The sequence below is a fragment of the Tinamus guttatus genome, unplaced genomic scaffold (assembly GCF_059628265.1).
Source record: "Tinamus guttatus ecotype Peru unplaced genomic scaffold, ASM5962826v1 Tinamus_guttatus_pri_ptg000503l, whole genome shotgun sequence".
Classification (NCBI taxonomy): Eukaryota; Metazoa; Chordata; class Aves; order Tinamiformes; family Tinamidae; genus Tinamus; species Tinamus guttatus.
The window spans coordinates 3,430,811-3,451,889 of NW_028289037.1; the positions used below are offsets into that span (position 1 = coordinate 3,430,811).

Sequence of the window (21,079 nt, forward strand, 5' to 3'; positions counted from 1 at the left end):
TGTTTCAGATAGTACTGAAGAGACTTTTACTTACTGAAAATAGTGATTCATTTTTACACACAACTTATAGTACTTCTTTTAAAATGAAGCAAATTATTTTTTCAAGAGGCTCTCATGAATCAGATAATTACTGAGGTGTTCCTGCCTTTCATAAATTCTCTTGACACTTTTGCTTTATATGCTAAACTAAAAATGTGCTATTGAAGTAAAAGTAAACAAGGGTGGCTGAAATGAGAAACAAGGTTGGCATTAATATTCACCTAGGTTGAAATACTCTTCCATGTCTAATTTTCTGTGGAATGTCTACATGACGTCTAAGAGGTACCTGATTTGTAACATACTGACTTAAAAAAAATCAAATTTAGATTTTTAATCTAAATATGCAGTCTAAATATATAATCTAAATATACAGTCTGCTGTTTAAATACCTACGTCTGGTGTAGATGTAGTTTAGTTTAGATAGAATAATTCTCCTGCCTTCTTCTTAAGGTCGTGACTGAGGAAGCAAAATCTGCTCACTGGGTGGCTGTTGGAAGCGGCAGTGCTCCTCCTTACTTCTCTTAGGAGATGCTCTGGCAAAATCTGTTTATCTGTGAAATGACTCTTCTGTTGAATTACACTGTAGACTTCCTAAGCCATGACAAAATGAATTTACAGCCTAAGTTGCCCACCACTGTACTGCTGAGTGGCAAGAAATCTCTGCTGGGACATACCTGCCATTGGGAAAAAATCCAACAGGCGTGTTGGATCTAGCGTCATGTCTGAAGTAGCACCACTAAACCTTGTTTTGTGCTAACACAGCATGAGAGAATAAGAAGTGAGAGCAATTTCTTGGTACTGAGCAGCACCTCAGGAGAGGAAGAAGATTTTATAACTCCTTTTTGGTTTGCAGGAATGGGAGAGGGTTAATCCAAAAGCAGGGTCTGGGAAAGACAGGAGAAATGCTTACATTTAAAGGACCTAGAGGCCTTCCTCTTTCTTACTTCTGAAAATCCAACCTATCATTTTTACAAAACTGTAAATACATATTACAATGTACAATATTACAAACCTGTAATGTTTACAGCTGTGAAGTTGTATTGTGACAGAAAATTTTAAAAATTAAAGGTACTGTATAGATGTGAAAGTATCAAAGCAGGTTTTCTCACTAAAGTGACCGAATGAAATTGTAAGTGTATGAAAATAGCAGCATAAGAGAGTTACCAAATGTAACTGCACAAGCATTATAGGTTATGCCAGTAATATACATTCAGATTTGCTTTATTAAGCCAAGTTCTCCTGTTATTTGGAGATTTCCTAAAATAATGAGTTTAAAAGTGGGTATTGATACAGAAAGGCTTCATGCTAACAATGGAGTAAAAAACAATTTGTAATTGATCGTTACCACTTTCTGTTAACAACTCTGATTGCAAATATTGAGTTTTATTTACTTATTTAGTAGAGCATAATGATTCCTAAAGTGTCTGAAGAATATGCAAATTAAAGTTTGTGAATATTTTAACTTTCAGAGCCTTGATTAACTTTTTGGTTTAGAAGCTACGAGAAAGGCAATATGAAAAACAGAGCAGGCTGAATCTTTTCTGAGTTGAAAATTCATATAGAATTGAAGATTCTGAACAGAAAGCATAAGAGATGAGTGCTTTGGAATTACATAAAAAAAAGGAATACTGAGAAATCCATGGAGTATATATCCATTCTAGAGGAATCCCCATCCAATTGTGTCTGTTTTATGTAGGACCGGAGAATCAGTAATTAAAGAAAAATTGCATATCGCAATTCTTCACAGCTAGTCCAACTTTATTACACTGCAAATTATATTAGCACATAATCATATTCCCTATGAGAAAGAAAGAATTAAATCCTAAGTTATTAGTCTCTGGGTAGGGTCTGAACGCAGTGTCATAGCTGCCTAAATAATGACTCATGTTTACTCTCAAGGTTTTTATATTCAAGTTTTTCAACGAAATGCAACTAAACAGTTCGCTTTAAGTAATGTGTCACTCATCAGTGGAAATTACTAATGCTGCCAGGGAGAAAATCGAATCATGCTGAAGCAGGGGAGTGGAAGGAGAAGGGGAAAGAAACCAAGAAGGTGTCATTTTATAAAGTACTAAATGAATTATGAATTCTAGCAGACCGAGGATGGGCTTTTCGTAGTAGTGTTAGATAGTGGATGGGAGGTTTCATCTCCATTCTCAAATAGAGATTCTCTTAGTGCCAGGCACATTTAATCACATTTTGCAAAAGACAGCTGGGCATTGCTGATTTGTGCTATGTCAGCTGCTTTTGGTGCAAAGGAGGAGACTCTCATCACTCGAATTTTAGCATTCTTTAGCAGAAAAGTTCCCCTCTCCTTAAAATTGGCTCAGCAAATAGCTTATGTGGGAATATAACTGTAACCGCATTATAATTAGCTCTACCAGGAAAGTGCACAAATATATATGGAATTTTAAGGTGCTTTTGAAAAGATTTTCTCAAAACCCTTGAAGTGTATATTGTTAAATTCTGGCAGCTGTTAAGTTTATCTCAGATTTTTCAGCAAATGTGTCTTTGGTGATGGTTGGAAATTATTATATGGTTCAGTGGTTTGAAACACCTCTGAGCATGTTCGGAAAGTCTCAATTTTATTTCAGCTGCTTTGGAAGGTTCAAAGCATCAAGCAGTACCAAATGTTTTATATTTGGAGAGCCTTGAAATTTGTAGATATCTGTAGATACGTATAGAAGATTTTCTTATAGTTCTTAATCTCTTGAAGACGGAAGGGCAGGTAGTACCCTCTCAGATGTGGTTTAAACAGACAAAGAAAAGCAGTGGCGAAAGAAGGAAATAGCAAGATTACTCAGTATTTATGGAAGGTAAACAAGCGTGCTTAGAGCTCATTAATGGTATTACGTGTTTATTTTTGGAAAAAGAAGAGCATCAGCAGATTCATACAGCTATTGACGTAATGAATATTAAATGTATAGCCAGTCTTGTGCAATAAATAAGGATACATTTCAAACCATTACTAGTATCTACAAGTATTTTAGAATAAAAACATAATTTTGCACAAATGGAAGGGAAGGTAAATGAGCAATACGGTAAAAATCATGCTTTTAATGAAAAATGTTCAATTCAGTATTTAAAGCATACAAAGAAAATGTAATCAACATGTACCACTGCTTTAATAAATTGAGAGGGGGAGGATATTGTGCATTAAATGAATGTACAATTTGCCCTGCTGCTCCCTGCCAGCAGATAATATCTCCATTGCTTGTTCAGGATGAATGTATTGCAGAAGGCAGAGCAATTTCAGGACAAAATTTTATTCTAAGTAGTTCATACTACTATATATGTCTCTATTATCAGTGGTAAGGAACTTGGTAAAGGTTGTTATAAAGCATCTCTTTTCCTAAGCATAGCTTCAAGAATCTTCAGCATCACCCACATATAAAGTCAAATTATGAGAAAATACAAGAAGTTTGAGACTTGGGAGAATGTGATTCATTAACTCTCTCACAGGAGTGGCCTAGAAACTTATTGTTTATGTGTTTTCAGGGTATGGCGTGAACAGTGACTGTGAAGTGTTCCTTGACATAAAATACTAAAGTATTCAGAAGACAACCTGTAGCCTTTCCCAAGAACCTGGGCTATTATATAATGAATCATTTTATCCAGTGAATAATTTTCCATGCAAAGAGATCTGCTTCAGCAAAAGACTAGCCAGATGGTTTAAGCAGTCTCTTGGAAAATATTATTTTGAACCCTCTTAAGAGGAAGAGCAGTGAACTAAGATCTCCCTGTGATGCTTATATGTTTTGACCAATTAATTTGAGACAAAAATCAAATAATTGTCTTAAAAGCGCAGCATTACCTCTCCCTCTCTCATCTTGTTTTCTTATGTTATTATTTTTTTTTAACTTGAAAAAAAGGAGAGGGTGCTAGTTCTCTGGAGTCTGGAGAACTTTCAGTGTCCTGAATCTCAGGAGGAGCGAAGGAGCTCATGATGACCTAGGGTAACATTAATGTATTCTGAGTAAACATGGCATTTAAAATATGCTGCTATTGTGAACATTTCTGAATTTTGATATGCTCATTTGCTCTTTTTCTTGAATCTAAATCTGAACCTTATTGTGCATTTATGTTAGTGTTTTGGTTAAAATTAAGGAATCCATTTTTAAAGCAACTCAACCCAATTGCCGCCAGTTACCACTATTTACTTACCTTTCTGGAACAGTCTCAGTAGTGTGCAAACCAGATTTCGTTTAAGGGACACTGAAATGAACATTTATTCCAGCTAGTAGAGGTCATTCAGTCCCCCTGACCAAACCTAGTAAAATCTTTGAAACCTGTAGTGTGACAGCAGCTGTTTAATCCTGCAGCACTCTTCCTGTACACCACAATGTTACCTTTTGATCTTGTCAGTAGAAAGTAGCTCCTAAAATTTACATGCTGCAAGTCACATTGTCAAAGTTTATTTTTCTGAATCCAGCTCATAAATATTTTAGCTTTAAATATCAGTGACCAAATATAACTTTCACATAAATGTATGCAATATTTTGGGTTTTTTTGTTTTATTTTGTTTTGTTAATCTAGCTTGTAAATGAACGTAAGGCTTCTCAGATATTTCAGACAGTAAGTGTATGTCTTTATTTCTTGAAAAAAACTATAGTTAAATAACTCTTCCTTATTTATTATTTCTGATATTGTTTCTATTACTATTTGGAACATGTGAATCTCTTTGTCAGCTTTCCAGCCAGACTCATGTTAGCAGTTTGCAGTTTCGTGTCGCCACGTGTGCTCTGCTCTTCAACACACAGCCTTGGCTACACATTGGAAATGAGCATCAGTCTTTGAGTATCACCTGCCAGGGGTGTATTTTACTTGAAACATGGTAGTTCTGCTTGTTGCAAGGGAAGCCTTGGCAATAATTAAATACTGTTAAATTTCAAAATGTGCTACCTACTCTCTTGCACAGTGCTTACTATTCAGGTGTATATTGTTGAAGTAGGAGGATAAATACTTTTAAATTAGATGAGTACTTTTTATAGAGATATGAATAAACAGTATCAAAACTGTGTTGCCTTGAAGTGCAATTAAAACATTCTTAAGTTTACAGTGTTAAAGGGTTATTTCTGTTTTTATTTCATTGACTACAAAAGCTATTTCAGCCCTATTTTGATAGGTGAGATTTTCACAGAATCACAGTATGGTTGAGGTTGGAAGGGACCTCTAGAGATCATCTAGTCCAACCCTGCTCCTCCAGCAGGGACACCTAGAACAAGTGGCACTGGGTCCTATCCATACAGGTGGGATTTGTGAAGGAGAATGTGGGTATCAATAGCATCTGGAGGTATAAGGTTTAAAAATTAATACATAGATGCATATATTAGGATCTTAAATTCTGTAATTTTTGTATTTTAACACTAGGTACTGTATACATACATTTCTAGGTGAAACAAGTCATAGTCTGTACTGTTAGTTAAGGAATTGTATTTAAGAGTAGGGAGTAGGGAATTGTATTTAAGAGAGATCTTCCAAACCCACCTGGATGCCACCCTGTGCCACATGCTCTAGGTGTCCCTGCTGGAGGAGCAGGGTTGGACTAGATGATCTCTAGAGGTCCCTTCCAACCTTAACCATTCTGTGATTCTGTGATTGGAGTCTTTTGTACATGTGATAACCACATAGAGGATTTTCATCTAGTAGGTGTAATCTAAAACTAACCAAGGAAAATATTCATGCCCACTAAAACAAAAAAATAAATTCAGCTGTTTTCAGTGAATTTAGCCTCATCATTCCATATATCATTTTCAGTGTTTTTAATTAGACTGAAGAATTTCCAGGGCTTTTTGCGGAGGTTTTAAAATAGCAGCACTGGTTTTGACCTTTCAGTTCCTGTAGGCTCAGCAATAGATGGCTGATTAATGTCACATCTTAAACTGTGTCAACTGGGCTGTTCATTACCTTTTTAATAAACAGCTCATTTTCAGTATAGCTCAATTTGATAGAATAAAATGTCCTTTTGTTTAAGGTGACTACTTTGTATTAATAAGAATATCTCCATTAGCAGTTTAAAGTTACATAGAAGGTTTCTTTAATTACTGTATTGAAACATTCTCCTGGCCAATATGAATGAGTAAACCAGGGACTTCCATGAAATAGAAGCTACTTGGTTTGAAGACCAATAAAAGATATCTGAAATAATACTTTTTTGGCAGTTTCAGATGTTAGGCAAAAGTCCAAAAGCAGAATATAAAAAAGAAGAAAAATATAATAAAGAAAAAGCTTTTACTTATATAGCTTAGTTTCTTCATGTATATTTTTATAATCGTGAGTTAATGTTTTCTTGTTCTGCCATATAGTTGAATATAAAAGATTTTAAGAAAAAGGAGAGAAATTGAGGAAGGAATGAAGGGACTGTACAAAGGGGCATGGAAGGAAATGTGGACACAGACATTTCAGTGAGAAAATACCATTTGGCAAAGTACACAGTATCCCTCATAGGAGAAAGCAGGGTGAGGAAAAATATAGGACCCTGACAAAGTTAAAAGAGGGATGTGGAGGGTACACAGTGCCCTTGCATCAGAGCAAAGTAGGTCTCTTATAGAAAATCTCTGAAGAAGAGGCAGATTATTGGGTGTCATATGAGGAACGTTTAGGGAATTACGAAATTTATGTAATAAACTCACAGCAAAGAAATGATGTGCAGTCCCTTTCTTTATTTCGTCTTGCCCCTGGAATAAATGTGGTATGTGGGGAGAGATAAAAAAACAATCTTGATTTAGTATTGATTTAACATTTTGATATTTTTTGTGATGTTTTTGGAGATCTCATATTTTAATACATTACATTATGTTGGGAAAATGTGAACTTCAAGGATGTGAAAAGCAAGAATCAGTACTGACAAAGATGCAAGGAACTAAATAAGTATTACTTAAAAGACATCTCAAAGTGTAAAAAAAAAAAAAAAGGAAAGAAAAAGCTATGAATACACTGACCCTGTCTTGAGAATTAAGTTAGATGGGACAATTTAAAGCTTTGTTCCAACATCTGACAGACACATTCTGCATGCTGATGCCTAACATCTGAAAATTGCGTGCTTGAAAGAAAGCCTTTTCTAAGCTGTGTTCTATTTTGGGCAGAATAAAGCAGCTGTTTTTTGGAGCAGAGATCTACTCAAGTGCTCAATCTTGCAGCACAAATTAAGTGCTATGAACAAAGTTTTTATATGTTTTCTCCCAGTCCATTGGAGTAAAGCAGACTGCTTGGCCCTAAGTTGTGTGAATGTGCAGCTTGACCAGAAGAGGTAGAAGCAAGTTTACCGCTCTACATTACTGCTAATAGTGCTGTATTTCTAAATATATTCTTGGTTTAGCAGTCTGAGACCCCTGGATCTTTGGGGGCGTAAAATATAATCATGAAACATAAAAGCCTAGGAGAGTTTACTTAGAAAGGTGTAGAGTTCAGTCCAAAGAGAGGTAGAAATAGTACAGTGACTAATGGAAACAAGGAAATATAAGGGGTTAGAAAGGAGAAACTAGAATTCGATGAATAATGATACCTTCAAGTGCTACCTTCTATTTGCATACAATAAAGTTGGGAAGAATGAACACAAAAAGAAACATTATTTTGAGAGTGCTTTTTTTAACTTTAAACATATGTAATTTTTTTTTTTTTTACATTTCCTGGATGTCCTTGTATGACTGTTTCCTTTGATGATTTGACGGTACTTCCTTTCCTGCTTTGCTCAAACACATTTAATACATTATTAGCATTAGTAGCAGCCTTATTTTAAAATATCATTCAAGACGGACATTTGGCCATTGACACCTAAAACTGTTAGTGGATTTCCAAGCTTGCTTTTTCACTGCTGCAGTCTGTAGGTTAGAGGGATAATACATTGAAACAGATAGGTATTACTAGAAACTTGTCATTCTATTCGTTTCTTTGTATTGTGCACTATATTTGAATTAAAAAGTACTGTGAGGTTAAAGAAATACATTTCTGTAAGTTTCTATATTTGGAAATTAAAAAGGGGTTTTCTTTTAATTCCATCTTTAAGGAAGGCAGATGATTTAGACAATTCTGGGTTTACTACCTGAACCAGAATAGTAAAGTCAAGTGAGAAGGAGGCTTTGTTGTGTTAACAGCATATAAATGTAGAAGTTATTCTCCCCTTTTCCAAGGAGAGGAAAAATAGCCAAGAATGTAGAAGAGTGAACAACAATGTTACTTGTGTGGTTGACAACAGCACGTGTACATTCAGGGTGGTGTTTGTAACATCCCAAGCAGAGCAGAGGGATGCAGAGAAAGGCAAGGGTTTGGGGAGCTTTTTGTTTGTTTGTTTGTTTTTCCTTCCTTCACTACAAGACACATTGAGGTGCTGGAGCGAGTCCAAAGAAGGGCAGCGGCTGGAGCTCAGACCTTACGAGGAGCGGCTGTGGGAGCTGGGTTATTTTGTCTGGAGAAGAGGAGGCTCAGAGGAGACCTTACCACTCTCTACAACTACCTGAAAGGAAAAGGAGGTTGTAGTGAGACGGGGGTTGATCTTTCCTCCAGAATAACTACCGACAGGACAAGAGGAAATGGCCTCAAGTTGCGCCAGCACAGGTTCAGGTTAGACATTAGGAAGAATTTCTACATGGAAAGAGTAGTCAAGCATTGGAACAGATTGCTCAGGGAAGTGGTGGAGTCACCAACCCTAGCAGTGTTCAAGAAATGTGTAGATGAGGCACTTACTTGAGAACATGGCGTGGTGTTGAAGGGTTTAAGGTTGAACTTCATGATCTTAAAGGTCTTTTCCAACCATAATGATTCTGTGTTTCTAAGATGGGAAATTTTTCAGATCTTGTGCAGTGTGCCTTAGACATTTAAAGCCTATATTCTTACCTTATTGACTAACACAGGGTGAAATCCTGGGAAAGACAAGTGATTTGCCTTGGCTTCCTCAGAACTGTATATAAAAGTACAAGTAATTTGTCCTTTCTAGATTTTTCGTTACTTCTGACTTAGATGTCAAAAATACTTTAAAAGTGCTCACTTAGGCTGTAAGAGCAAATCAAGAGGAGTAGGAACAGTCACTCATAGAGTTGCAAGGTCCTGGCCTTTCCAAGGGACCCTTGGTTCGACCCAGTGAGATTTTTCTTATGTAGTAGTAAAAACAAGACTCAGTGAAACTAAAAACATTTCAGCAGTTCCACAAAAATATGCTAATTTCTTCCCATATTCCTTCAGCCCTAAAGAAGCTGGCTTCATGTTTCACAGAAGGCTTTTTTTCTTTTTTTCTTTTTTCTTTTGTAACTCTAAAGAGGGATGAATATTTCTACTTTGATACTGTTAAAAGTCTTTGTTGGTAACTTTGGTTTCCAATTCATTACTGCAGTCATGTTTTCAGAGCCTGGTGTAAGAGATAAACCCTTTGCAAATGAAGACAGCATCCATTTTCCTTCTACCTCAGGCCACACAGAATTGATTGGGGTAATAAAATGACAGCACTGTGTAATATACTGACGGCTCTTTAATTTGAAAACTAGTTCCAGGCTGATTCAAAGCTTGTTTAAAGCTAATTTATGGCTTGTGTAATTTTCAACCGGACCAAGGTAAAGCATGATATATAAAAAATGATGCAGAGTTAACATAATATATTCAAATTTGTCATGTTGAAATCATTTATAAAGGGTATTTGGTTTTGTGGGTTGCTTTGTTTAGATTTTTTTTTTCTCTTTTGTTTTAAAGTAGCAATGGCAAAAAAGAGCTCATGTTTGAATGATATAAATATTATAAGGCAACATTTTTCCATCATCTTTATTCACAAGTAACTGCTTAGGCTTTTCAGCCTAAGCTTAGGCTTTTCAGCCTAAGCACACATTTATTTTATACATCAACTCTCCATTTTTTTTTCCAAAATCAGAGGTTGTGCCGAGCTTCTGTTGAGTATAAGGCAACAACTGTTGTGACGTTTACATAGATGAGGAAACAATAGCAGTATTCTGTTACCATAATGTTTCATACAGATATTGTATTAACAAGCAATATGATAAGGGAAGGGAATATGAACAAATTACATGTCCTTAGTTCCAGTTTTATTTATGATTAAGTGTTCGCATGCGTGTATTTGTACCTTGTGATTTGTGTGTTTATATACTTCTAAACAAACACCACATGCATAAACCACAAAAGCTTGTTTTTTAATTTTTAGTATTTGTGACTACATGCATTTAAAAAAAGTGTGTATTTTTCTTGTATTTGTTTTCAATAGTCTGTTCTTTAAAAAATAAACAGTGAGAATGATCAAGTCCTCAAATAATCAGCATAGCATAGTGTAAAATGTATGCTCCAAAATCTACACTTTTATGTAGTTCACAAATAAAATACTCATCTCTTCTAGAAATTCGTTTCTGGATGCCCTACTGATTTTTCAGTTTATTATATCAGTGATAATTCTGCATAGTAAAGGATAAATCTACAAAAAAAAAACCCACAATGTTACTTCTGTTACAGTAGATGAAAATAGAAAATATACCAAATGGGATGAAGGGGATCAAAGAATATTTTGAAGGAATTGCATCCACACTTACATGGAATGCCAAGACATCTCTTAGAGGATTTTTCAAGTCTGATACAACTGGATACACTTTTGATTTCCCACCTCCTACCATTCGTTGTCAAGTTTGAACTCTGCTGATCTGAACTTGAAAATACCTATATGTATGCACACACACACACAAACACACAAACACATGTATATATATATATATATGCACACTAATGGTCTAGGACTCAGAATGTAACCGGCTGCATTCTTGTGTCCCCTGCCAAAAGGGTTCCAACTGGTGGCAGGACTCTAGCAAGCAAGTCCTCTCTCGGGACTAGAATATCTCATTCGTTATATATTTGTGTCAAAATGCAATTCAAATACTATTTTTTGCTGAAGTGTAATTGGTTAAAGTGAATGTGAATCTTAAATTGTGTGAATATTTAGGTCATATAAAAAGAGCCACAGTTGAAAACAGAACTGTGTTCCTTGCATGAGCATGATAGAATGCCTACATGTATTTCACGTTTCATCTTTCCTTCAAGGTTTTAAAAGTCCAAGAAATGTCATGTTCTAGAGAAACTTACTCAAATCAGTATTTTACATGAAAAATGTAATTACTGAGCATTCCCAATTTATGTGTTTATGTTGCACATATATATTTCCCTATAGGATTGCTATATTCTCAGGAGCCTGGAAATACCATTTATCTAGTAGTGGTTTCTGCCCATAATTTATTAAATAATTTATTTAAATACTGTGGTTCATTAGGAAGCTGTCTACTGAGCTGTCTGAGTATTCAAAACACAGATATGTGGCCTTCTGTATGTAGGTTAGAAAATATAATAATAATATAATGAAACAGGAGGACTTAAACACCAAATCAGAAATGTGTCAAAGAATTTAATTCACTGCGTAGCTTACATGTGTACATACATTAAGAAGTAGTATGTGTACATATTACAAGAGCAGCCATGTGCAGTTGTTACAGACAAGGCCAACAGGCTGATGAGAAGTGCCATTGACGTGTTTGCCATGATACAAGGCCTTGTAGACAGAAAGCAGAGAGAACTTTGCAAAGTCAGCCTGGTATATTGTGACATAAATAATAATCAGGGAAGCCAAGAAGGTAATTTAATATTGTTTGTGTTAAAAGAACCTTCTTCCATTTCACTCCTCCTCAATAACAGCACAAAATACAAAAAAAAAAAAAAAAAAAAAAAGAGGGAGAGAGAGATTAGTTTGTTTATTTGCCTGTCTGTCAGCTGAGGTACTAGAACCATTGCTCGTTTGGTCACGTACTCATAAAGCACTGAGAACAAACTTTACGAAAACTTTCACTTGAATCTTACAGCATTTTTATCACTGTACCTTATATGGATGGATTTTATTCCGCTTATTGAAAATATTAATATCTGAAAGCAGTACTTCACATGTTGCTTATCTGGTTTGGAATGACACTGATTGACTCTCATACATATGTTCAGTTCCTATACTGTTTTCCTAAGAAGTGACAGCAGTGTGAGAAGAGATAATAAATCCATGTAATTGGAATGAGAGGATTATATTCTCACTTTCTGAATAATGAAGTATAGTTCATTCCCTTCTATCTATCTCCTTAAAAATGGAAACCTTAACATTAGTGAGTTGTTCTTAAGAGAACTATTGAGAAGGATGGCTGACTGCTTTTGAAGAAGATATGCTGGAGTTGGAATCTAGATTCCAAAGACAGGAATATGCATTTAAGAAATAACAGTTTTTCATAAGATTTTGAAGACCGTTTTTTATTACTTTTAAAAACACAAAAATATTATTCTGGCTGCAAGTAATAGTAATATAATTCAAATGTTTTTAAGAAAAGAGAAAGCAGACTAATGTCAATGTTCTTTTGCACAGTTGAGTTAAGGCAGAAAACTAGTGCTTTCTTATTCCCGCCACAGAATTTCTTGAGATGGCCGCTCTACCAAGGTAGCTCGTTTTGTCCTCTCTGGGCTTGTGCCCATAAAACACATCAGGGAAATGGCAAGTTAAACTTGGTTGTTAACTGAAAACTGCTTTTTTTTATATGAAGTCTTCCTGATACTGAATATTAGATGTAGGCTGCAGAATGGGATGGAATATTTTGTTTCTAAGATGTAAAGGAGGAGGTGCAACAAGAAAGGCTGAAAGAGCTTTATTTGGAATACGCTCAGAGGCGTTTTTTATTGGGCTTGACCAGATAAGCTGAATAAAACAGAGATGCCAGGGTATTCCCCTTCCAAGCCCAAAGAGATTTTTCCTGCTTTCTAGCCTCCAACAACTGTTCCATGTATTATTTCCTTTACAGCATTTGATCTCTGTAGTTCTTAATACAGTTTAGTAATGGATGTTGGGCCATAGTGTTCACCCTTTGCCCTTCAAATATTTAAAATGTGTACTGGGCTCAGCTGCAAATGCTGAATGTTATCAGTAAGAAATTTGAATTTATTTTTGAGAGATCGTTATGTTCAAAACTTTAATAATGAGCTTTGTGGCTTGCAGAAAGTGTAATCTTGATTTCCTTGCAATTAATGACTCTAGAGAGAAAGAAAGTGATGTATCAAAAGCACATATTCTGCTTGCTAAGCAGTGACATCTAAAATTTCTTCCATAACGAGCACTACAACAAGCATAGTAGAGACAGTACTGATTAATAGATATTTTTCTCTGTAGTAAATATCTCAATCTGCAGTTATCAAAACCACAATATTAAATAGTGGGGGTATTAAAGTGTTTTTTTTTATTTTGACGGATCAGTTCTAGTCTTGTTGCACTGGAAAGTCAACGTAAAGATAATTTAGAAAATAAAATGTAAACTACTAAAGCATTTATATTCTACATATTTTATTATAGTGTAAAAATTGCTAATAGAAAGCCAACTCGGCATACCAAGTTTGCTAACTTTAGCAGTTTTCTGTGCTATATCGGCTTATCCTGGTGCACAAAATACACTTAGGTTGATCTGTTTAGCATGATTCCAGCTGTTTGCAGAATCTTCCTTGATGAAGGAGATGAAAATTTAGTTTTTCCTTCCTTACAGTTCCAAAGAAGGAGAAGGTACGGGCAAAACAAGCATGTTTATTCCAAAATTTACAATTTGGAATACTATATAACTGCTGATTCTTAGAATGCTCTTGTGAAGAAAGTATTATGATATAATTTATAATGGATGTGTTTGGGATAAAAGAAGCTACCCAAGGTAAAAAAAAAAAAAAGAGTTTTAGAACTCTGTGCTTAGAACACAGTTTTTCTAAAAAGTCACTTTCTCTTGGAGTACCACATCTACAGACTTCTGAGGGGTGTATTTGTCTGTGTTGCCCTCAGGACTCCGAACCGTCAAATGAGGTGGTCTCAGAGGCCCCAGCTAATGTGGTACCCTCTACCTCAAGAAGTAGCTCTGAAGAGCTGGTATCGGTGGCACAGAAACGCCCAGAAGAGGTAGGACATTCTGTGTCTGTTCTATTACAAGAATAAGTTTTGTGGGATGTAGGTTTGCCTCTATTTTTCCTGCCTAGCATTGTTTCATTGACAGTGGAGACTTTTTAAAGCTAAGCCTCATTCTTATCCTCCTGTATCAACAACAACACGCAAGACCATGTAAAATTTTATGGCTATTATTAATAGTACCTATAAGCCAAGTACTGCTACTTTTTAATAGTGTTTCTTATTATCAGTGGTTGGAAAAATACTTCCGCTTGTTTCTGTCTTTCACATACCCAGTGCAGTACGGGAATTCCTTTAGATTCTGTCAAATTACTTTCTACAGCACTGAAGAGTCAGAATTAGAGCCTTTACATAGACATGGGTAGTTCTAAAGCTTTTAACAGTTTTCAGTAAAGTTAAGTATAGCTAACTGCTTCCATGTACATAGGAAAGGTCCTTTATAGTTATATTTTGCCTTTTTTTGTACCCTTATTTTCCCATGGGTGAGACAAAATGCTAAGGATTAGTCTGCTTACAAGGCCAGATTCCCCATTGCTATAAGAAAAGGTGCCAATTTGTAAGTTAGTCCCATAGCGCAGCCAGTAACTCATTTTTTGCTTACTTTGAATGTGTGTTTATCACTGTACACCATAGCTGCAGGACAGGTTTTGTTTAGAATTCCAAATTGCAACTCCATCTTATGATGGGAAACATCCATTAAGAGAATCATTATTATCTTTGAATTTACCCTTCCCTTCTTGATTTGAAGTAGCTCTAATATTCTTAATCTTTGCTTCCTCAAACAATTTAGTTGTTGCTAGTAAAGATATACCAAGAAGTGTATTAAGTGATATTAAGATGAGTCTTGCCAGCTTTGTTTTCAGTTTTCCTTTTCTATCTATAATCTTCTCAGAAAAGCAAAATACAAAATACTTACTTTTAACTACCAGTACTACCTTATTGAAGTGTCATTTCATTAGTTTTCTAGTGTAACCTTTAGATAATTATCAATCACCTTCTTGAATTTTCTCTTTTCCATTGACCATCTGGTCACTTTGTCCAAATAAGCAGAAAGTGGTCAGTGAAGGGCCAAGGAGAACTCTTCAGAATGTCTTTTGCTTTAAGACTTAATAGATACTTTACTTATATTGGAGTATTACCACAAATTTTAAGAAAGATAAGTTCAATAAGAAACATCTAAGCAGTCCTCAGGATAGAGTAATGTTAGTTCTTAACAGTACTTGTGTGTATTTTCTTGAGTAGCAACGGGAGTTCAGTTTATTCAAGGTCATTTATTCTGGCTCCAAAGTGTAAACTTTGCTAGTTTTTCTCCATAATTTCATTGATGCTTCTACTCTTTACAGATATTCCTCTGCTACTATCTCCACTGGAGAAATTAAAATTGAGAACACAGATGATGCTTAAAAGCAAAAGTAGAGGAAAATTGCTGCAGAAAAAGGAATGAAACATGATTAGTTAGTAAAGCAGAAAGAAGATGGGTATATGATTTTGGCCCTTGTGGAATAAAAAACTTCTAAACTGTGGAGTAGAGGAAATTTTAGAGAACTGAAAGATGAAAATATACCTTTTAAATTGTAGAAAATGTCTCAGCAGTAATTTATCGTGAAACTGTTTTGCTGAAGACAAGGGCATAAGGTATTACATATGTTTTATAAAGGAATGAGACTTTGTCTAAAGATGGTTACTGCAGTTTATATGGGAACAGAGAGAGGTGAGTCAGAAGGAGTTTTATGGTTGGATTTGCAGGGAACCTTGAGAGGAGAGCACCAGTATCCTGAATTTCCAAATTCAAAACCCATCATGAAACCAACCATCTAAGTTACGTATTGGTAAGTCAGCATGACAAACAAGTATTTGTCAATTACAGTTTAAAAAACAGATCATTAACAGAAAAAAAAAGATTTTATAAAGTCTTACTTTAATGCCTCCTGAAATTCCGCTTTCATTAGAATTCTGATACATCTGTCTCTTAAATTCTCTTAGCATTTGCTTAACGAGTTAATATTTGGAATTATCTTCAGCTACTACCTGATGGATAATTTGTGCATAATTCTTATGATAATTTATGTCTTATATGAATGTTACTCATCAGTGTTGGTGAGAAGCAGTTGTTAAGGAAATGCTCTGCATTTGAGCATAGGCGGAAGATTAAAGGCGGCACAGCGGCTAGTAGACTAAGGATGTCCAAAAGTTGGAGTTGATGGGGGATGGAAAGTGATGATGATTCCAAAATGTATCTCAGTGTTGTAAATGTGAGGAGAGAACAGTTTATAGTAGAGAAAGCAAAGGCTAAGAATTACTGTGTTAATTTATGTCAACCTCAATGTTACTATTTTTTTTTTTTTGGCTTAGGCCAGTCTGAACCTAACACTCAGTTACTTGTGGTTGTCACCAATTTTAATTCTTCAGGATGCTGTTTGGACACTCAGGGGAGGCCTTGTATTGCTTATTCTGCATTTTTCAAAATTGTGCAATCCTGAGTAAACAGAAATTAATTTGTATAGACCTGAATGCTGTTTGATATTTCAGACAGTATCTGCATTAAAATAAGAAAGTTAGTTGTATTGTTGGTGCGTTAATACTGTGTATGTTTACTGTCTTATATGAGAAGCAGCATTCAAAAATGTATTCCAAAAAAAGTAATTTAATACATTTGAAAAAGTGTACCAGATATATGTAATCCTAATTTCAGTCACTCAGTTAGACTTTCATAACATTTTTTTTAAAAAAACTGTAGAGTAATTCTGGTTTCCAAAAAATGTTTTACGAGAATATATTGTTTTGGTGGTCTCTTTCCAGTAATAAAGCCTGGTATCGAGATGTTGTTTCCACAATGATTTGTAAATTCAGTACTGCACTGTTGCACTGAGTCAATGCATTGCATTTCTGTGATATCACACATTCTCTGCTGTGAAAGAAAAGTCTTTGGACATTTTGATTACTTAAGATACATAGTTTTCAAAGCATTTTAAGTATATGACTACACTTGTTTGAATAGCACTAAAATGGTCTGATAAATTTGAAATGCTGAAAAAACACATTTATTGACCCACTGTTTTGTGTAGTCATTTTCCTTGCTCAAGTAGCAGTTGCAGTATCTTTGATAAAAATATTTGTATTACGTTTTAACCTTCTCTAATATATAGTCACATTGAAGAATGTGGAAGTTGGATGTGAAAATAGTTTGGCTTTCCATTTTTTATATAATGACTAAGGAGCAAGAATTGCTGGCTACATTTTGATTTCTTATAGGTAACTTACTAATCTTCAGGGAATTATAGTGTCAGTGGTTGGTTATCCAAAAAAGAAGAGACTTCTTTTGACAGTTCCCTTTTAAACTCAAGTCTCAAAAGAGGCATTTCTTCTTCTTTAATTAGAAGTAAAATAAAAATACATGAGTTATGTTTATTAATTTCCTTTGCTGATCCTGTGGCAAATCAATTAATCATGTTTTAGTCGTGTAGGCCTAGAGACTAGCAGAGCTGTTTTCTGAATATATGTATTGCCAAAGCAACAGAGGCAGATGAAATGCTATATTGTTCTCCGTTCTCATGACATTTAGCTCTGCGTGCGGAAAAGGAATAAAAAAACCCTACAACTTTCTACCCAAAAAGCATATACATATGTTCGGAGGCACTTTAGGATCAAACATAAATGACAGTGCTGTAGCATTTGAGCATGAATAACCTGTGCATCTCTGTTGCTTTCTGAGTGATGTAATAAAACTACAAACACTGTGCAAAGCATCGTGATACTGAAATAAGGAGAGATTAGGACAGGTAGCAGTTAATCTGTTTCTAACTATTAGGCATTCACTGCTTGCAGTATATCTGAATTGAATGCAGACTTTTCTCTATTACTAATTCCCAGACATGTTTTGTTTTGTAGGTGTGTCGTGCACTTAAGTCAATTACTATTAGTTTTAAGTATTCTACAAGCAGCTTAAAAAGATTATAGAATTTGGTGTTAAAAACATACTTTGAAAGTCTTAAGAGCCATGTGCATTATTTCATATATAAGCAAAGGGAGAATTCCTTAATATTTATGAACACAATGAGTAGATTATTACATTCACTCCTTGGTCTTTGGATAGAACATTTTCCTATAAAACTCCTTGACTGAAAGATTCTTTACAAAAACCCAGGGCTATGAACCTCTTCAGCAGAGTCTCCAAACCATTCTTACACTGTTTTATTACACTGAGGGTTTGCCTTTTAAACAAGATGTAATGTGACATGCTCATGAAAGAACTCAGTAAAAAGTAATTCCACGGCAAAACCTGTGGTAATGCTTGTGTAATATTTTCTCCATCTCGTCTTATTAGAAGACTGCTAAATAACTGGATTTCCATCATTGACATCCTTCATTTTTCTTTGAGAAAGGAAAAGGTTATTCTGTATGATGATGAAGTTTAAACGTAGGCAAGAAGTGGAAAAATGATTTGCTCTTTTAAAGGGACAAAAGAAAATACTAGACAATCTTTTTACTTACATGTATGTATTTCTGTAAGTGCAAAGCCTTTATGCTTGTGAAGACACTGAGTGCATTTTTGTAAACTTCACAGACGTCACAATATTTTCCCTCAGTTTGCTGTAGCTGTTAGCTTGAACTTATTCAGCAGAAGAAATGTGTCAAGACTGTTGCTGCTATAAATATGTTGTTCCTCCTGACATGCGGTTAATTGAAAACAAAATACAGTTGCACACAAGAAGTGGGTTGGACTACATATTTATTCTTGAACACTAAGTTTCTTTTGTTCTACATTTTAAGAATACTTTCCTGTCAGAAAAGTGACTGGAAATTTCCACACTGTATGGACCTTGCAGACAGTGTTTTCTGATGAAAAAAACATTAGTACAATTTTACTAGGTACTCTGTATGTGAGGTAAATGATTATCATGTATGTCAGCTCTTGGAAGACTGTGAGGCCAGGATCCCTGAAATCAGGAAGCTCATTCTGTGTAACATAAATACCATATATTTACATTAACAAAGCAAAGAAAGCGTGTTAGGTCATCTGTGTCATCCTTCTCCTTGCAAACATAGCATTGGTCCCTCCAGTGTACTTGTTAGTACCTTCTTTTGGTTTCAAACCTTCTGAGCAATCGGATTTGACACTTTCAGAGCTCTTCTACTCTCCTGTTCACCCCAGGGAATTTTGCAGCCATCTTTGTTTTCTGTGTGATGAAAAGTTGCAGCAGGTAGCGAAGCGGGAATTGCTGGGCATGTGGAGTATTTTCTGGTTCTGAGCCATATTCATTTAGAAGACTAAAATTTTGTTTCCACATGCTGATAAGCCAACTTCTCGTGTCAAGAGAGGTTACCCACATTAATTTGCCAAACAAGAGAGGAGTTTACTAACCTGTCCAGATCATCGGGCACTCTGTAAATTTGTTTGATTTTATTGTTGTCCTATTACAGAACATAATACCTTTGCTTACTGAAGTGTTTCCTCTGTAAGAATACACTGGGAAGTAAGCATGCCAATTCTGTGAAGTGACGAATTCATACTTCTCATTTAGTCTCTTCAAAAAAATATTTTATGTATTTTTTTAAATAACAAAACATAAAGGTTGCAAGAAGGCTAAGAAATGTTGTCATGAAGTACTGCTTTGAAGTTAAAATTTATTTATGTATATTTAAGCTTTAAATGGCTTTATGAAACTAGGCCTCCTCTTGAAAGAACATTATTAGTTTAAAAATGAATTAGTTCTATCTAAAAATTCCACATTTCCAAGACATTTTTCTTTATTTAACCTTTTCACAGTCTCTGCCCTTCTTTAAAGTACATTCAGTCCTATATCATCTATTACTTGGGAAGGTATTTAATACATGACTTGGCATCATTTGCATTATACAAGAAGATTAACTTTACAAGCTCTGCTATTAATCTGAGTAGCTCTACATATTGACCTATGAAAGAACATAATTAAGTTAGCTTAATTAAGTTAATTAATTGTTACACTCTGATGAACTTACTATTGAGAGGAAATTAAAGGCAAATAGAAAATGGCATTCATGGTTTGAGATCATATTTTAAAGGATTTTCCAAAGATACATTATATTTAGACGGTGAAAATATCTATTGTGCAATAACCAAAGCAGAGGCAATTAAAAATGTTAAAAGCTAAGAATCCCTGCAGTATTCACTCTTATTGCCTGACATTCAGCCATATTTCCAAAAGACCAATTAAACAGTGTGCTAGAAATTTAAAAAATAAGTCTGATGGGTTTTTAAATACTCAAATAGTTGAATTCAGAAATTCATACCATGATCTACACATAGGCTACAGAAAGGAGCACACTATAAAAGTTAGACAAGTATTTTAATCTGATATCAAACTGTCTTTGGAGAGAGAGAAAAAGTGATTGAAAGAAAGTAGAGAAGGCAGCAGAGCTGAAACAAAAATATGGGATTTTATGTCAGCATAAGAATGTCTTTCTAATAGAGAGATGGAATGGAAAGGAGAGGGACTCCAGGAATTGAGTCTGTCAGCTTTCTGGTATAAGCAGTGCCTATGAGTTCTCTGTACTCATAGGCACTGCTGGGGGGTCACAGCAGGGTTACAGCAAAGATCCTGTATGCAGACAGGCTTTCCATGTGCCTAGAACAACTGGGAGCACATTAATAAATTGGAACAGAAAAATGAAGAAGCATGCAACAGCCTGCCACAGTGTATGCTGCCAAGTGATCAATCCACAAAACTGGGAGATGCATTAACTTTACTTTTGCTTTAGTTTTAAATGAATTTGTGCATATAATTATTAGTTCTCTGTGCTTTCTTTTTTTTTTTTCCTAAGTATGTAGATATTCCAAACGGCAATCTCAGTGATTCTGTCGTAGTCTTTCTATTGTAAAAATGATCCTTTTAACTCAGGTGAAAAGAGTATTTACCTTGAGGTATTACTCTTTGGGTTTCACAGCTCATAGGAAAGGCTTATTGATCTGTGGACACATTCTCTGGAAAAATAGCCTTGGAAATGAGAAGTCAATGGCATATAGAAATTAGTTATCTACTGCTTTCATATGCACATTCTGCATATGAATTTATCATATGGCTAAATTGGAAATTCATTCCTTCAAACAGAAAATAAAAAGAT

At 35.1% G+C, this 21,079-nt stretch overlaps 1 protein-coding gene across 1 annotated transcript in view; it reads left to right on the plus strand.

Annotated features, from left to right (window-relative positions):
• Positions 1-21,079, plus strand: part of PHF14 (PHD finger protein 14) — a 147,262-nt gene that overhangs the window by 102,405 nt on the left and 23,778 nt on the right. The window contains exon 19 of the mRNA XM_088533441.1: positions 13,859-13,972. Within this exon, the coding sequence (XP_088389567.1) occupies positions 13,859-13,972 (114 nt within the window). The remainder of the gene's footprint in view (positions 1-13,858; positions 13,973-21,079) is intronic.